At 35.6% G+C, this 1,619-nt stretch overlaps 1 protein-coding gene across 1 annotated transcript; it reads right to left on the reverse strand.

Moving 5' to 3' along the window:
• Positions 1-371: 371 nt before the first annotated feature.
• On the reverse strand, positions 372-1,319 carry LOC140105447 (taste receptor type 2 member 117-like). The gene has a single exon (XM_072129405.1). The coding sequence runs from the start codon at positions 1,317-1,319 to the stop codon at positions 372-374; it is 948 nt and encodes a 315-aa protein (XP_071985506.1).
• Positions 1,320-1,619: the final 300 nt, after the last annotated feature.

A 1,619-nucleotide genomic window follows, 5' to 3' on the forward strand; every position in this document is an offset into this window, starting at 1 on the left:
GAAAAAACTTGAGATACATTGCAATGGTTAAGTAGGCCAACTTCAGGAAACATGAAAAAGTGGCAGCCAAAAAACTATGGTACATATGCCCCCTAGACTCACTTTTGCAGCTACTATTTAGGACTAAAAAGTCGCACACCAAAAAAAAAAGTGGCAAAAGTGAGACTAAACAGGCAACTCATCACATGTATCACAAAGGGAAAAAACCTTAATATATACAGTATTCCAATGATTAAGTAGGCCAACTTCAGGAAACATGAAAAAGTGGTAGCCAAAAAAGTATGATACATGTAACCCTATGAGTAGCAAAATAGGGCTTTGAGATTATTTGGGCTAAGTTTCTGAATTTGTATGACATTGTTAAGTATTCCCTAAGAGGCAGTTACAGTGACTTCAGCATTTGTTAGATGCTGTCTCATACCTAAAAGCTTTTTTGAGCTATCTGACAACTTCCGGTTGCCAATTATCAAAACTATTGAATTAAATGTTGGGAAACAGGAGGCTAAAACAAATGAAAGAATAAATATGAAGCTGTCATTATTCTCTGCTTCAGAAAATACTGAAATCAGGGAACTATAGAATATTAAATACAGCAAAAAGAGGGAAGTCACAGTTTTAGCTGCCGATAAATGAGAATGAAGTCTTGAATTTCCAGAGTCTTCGCTGTTTTTCTTCATCCTTTTCATATGCTTGCACAAAGAGATAACGATAGACCCAGCAGTGACAAGTATTATAGCAAAAGCAACAGCAGCAAACAGCATGTAAATCTGATAAATACATTTGCATCTACTATTAAGACTGTAAGAAAATATTAAAGTTTCATTGTTAGTGGTAGAATCAGTCATTGGATTGATGTACATGTATAGATCCCAGTAGGCTGTAAGTCCAATAGCCCAAGATTTTGCAATAAAAATAATAAGTAGCCATGGCACAAGCACAGGAATCTTTGCCTTAATCTTGTAGAAGAAAGAGCTGCTGAAATTCACAATTTTAATACAATAGTAAAAGCACAAGCAGGTAGAACACCAAAGGCTAGAGAAGGTCAATGAAATTAAGATGGCCACCACTGGAATCACCATTAAGCTTTGTAGGTAGAACTTCAGAAACACAAAAGCAGTGACCCTATGAAATGTAAGTGTTCCTTGGAAGAAGATGTTGATGAAAGCAATGCTGTTGATGATAAGTATGGATGGGTTGAAATCATGGGTTTTTAACCAGTTTTGGGAATGGACTATAAGGATGAATAGATTTCCTAATATTCTAGACACCAGGAAGGAGATAAATAGACAGACTACCAATAGATCTTGAGTAGAAGACATCTTGAATCCAGGTTGTCTTGTGAATAATGTCCACAGCTTCTTTATACAAATATAGCAACCGGCGGCCTGTGTACCAAATATTTCTTAAGCATTTGCATTTTGTGTGTCCATTTTGTCATATTCCGATCTGCTTGCCCATATAGGACATATAAGGCAAGCTTCTTTGCTGTTTTACGAAGTAATAAATCAAAGCTAAGCAAATATAGTTGACAAATTCATTGGAAGTGTTCTTTCAATATATATTTTAAATGTGGTTTCTAATATAAGAAAAGTATTTCAGCCACATCCTGCTTTGGAGTC

This window comes from Engystomops pustulosus, chromosome 11 (assembly GCF_040894005.1).
Source record: "Engystomops pustulosus chromosome 11, aEngPut4.maternal, whole genome shotgun sequence".
Taxonomy (NCBI): domain Eukaryota; kingdom Metazoa; phylum Chordata; class Amphibia; order Anura; family Leptodactylidae; genus Engystomops; species Engystomops pustulosus.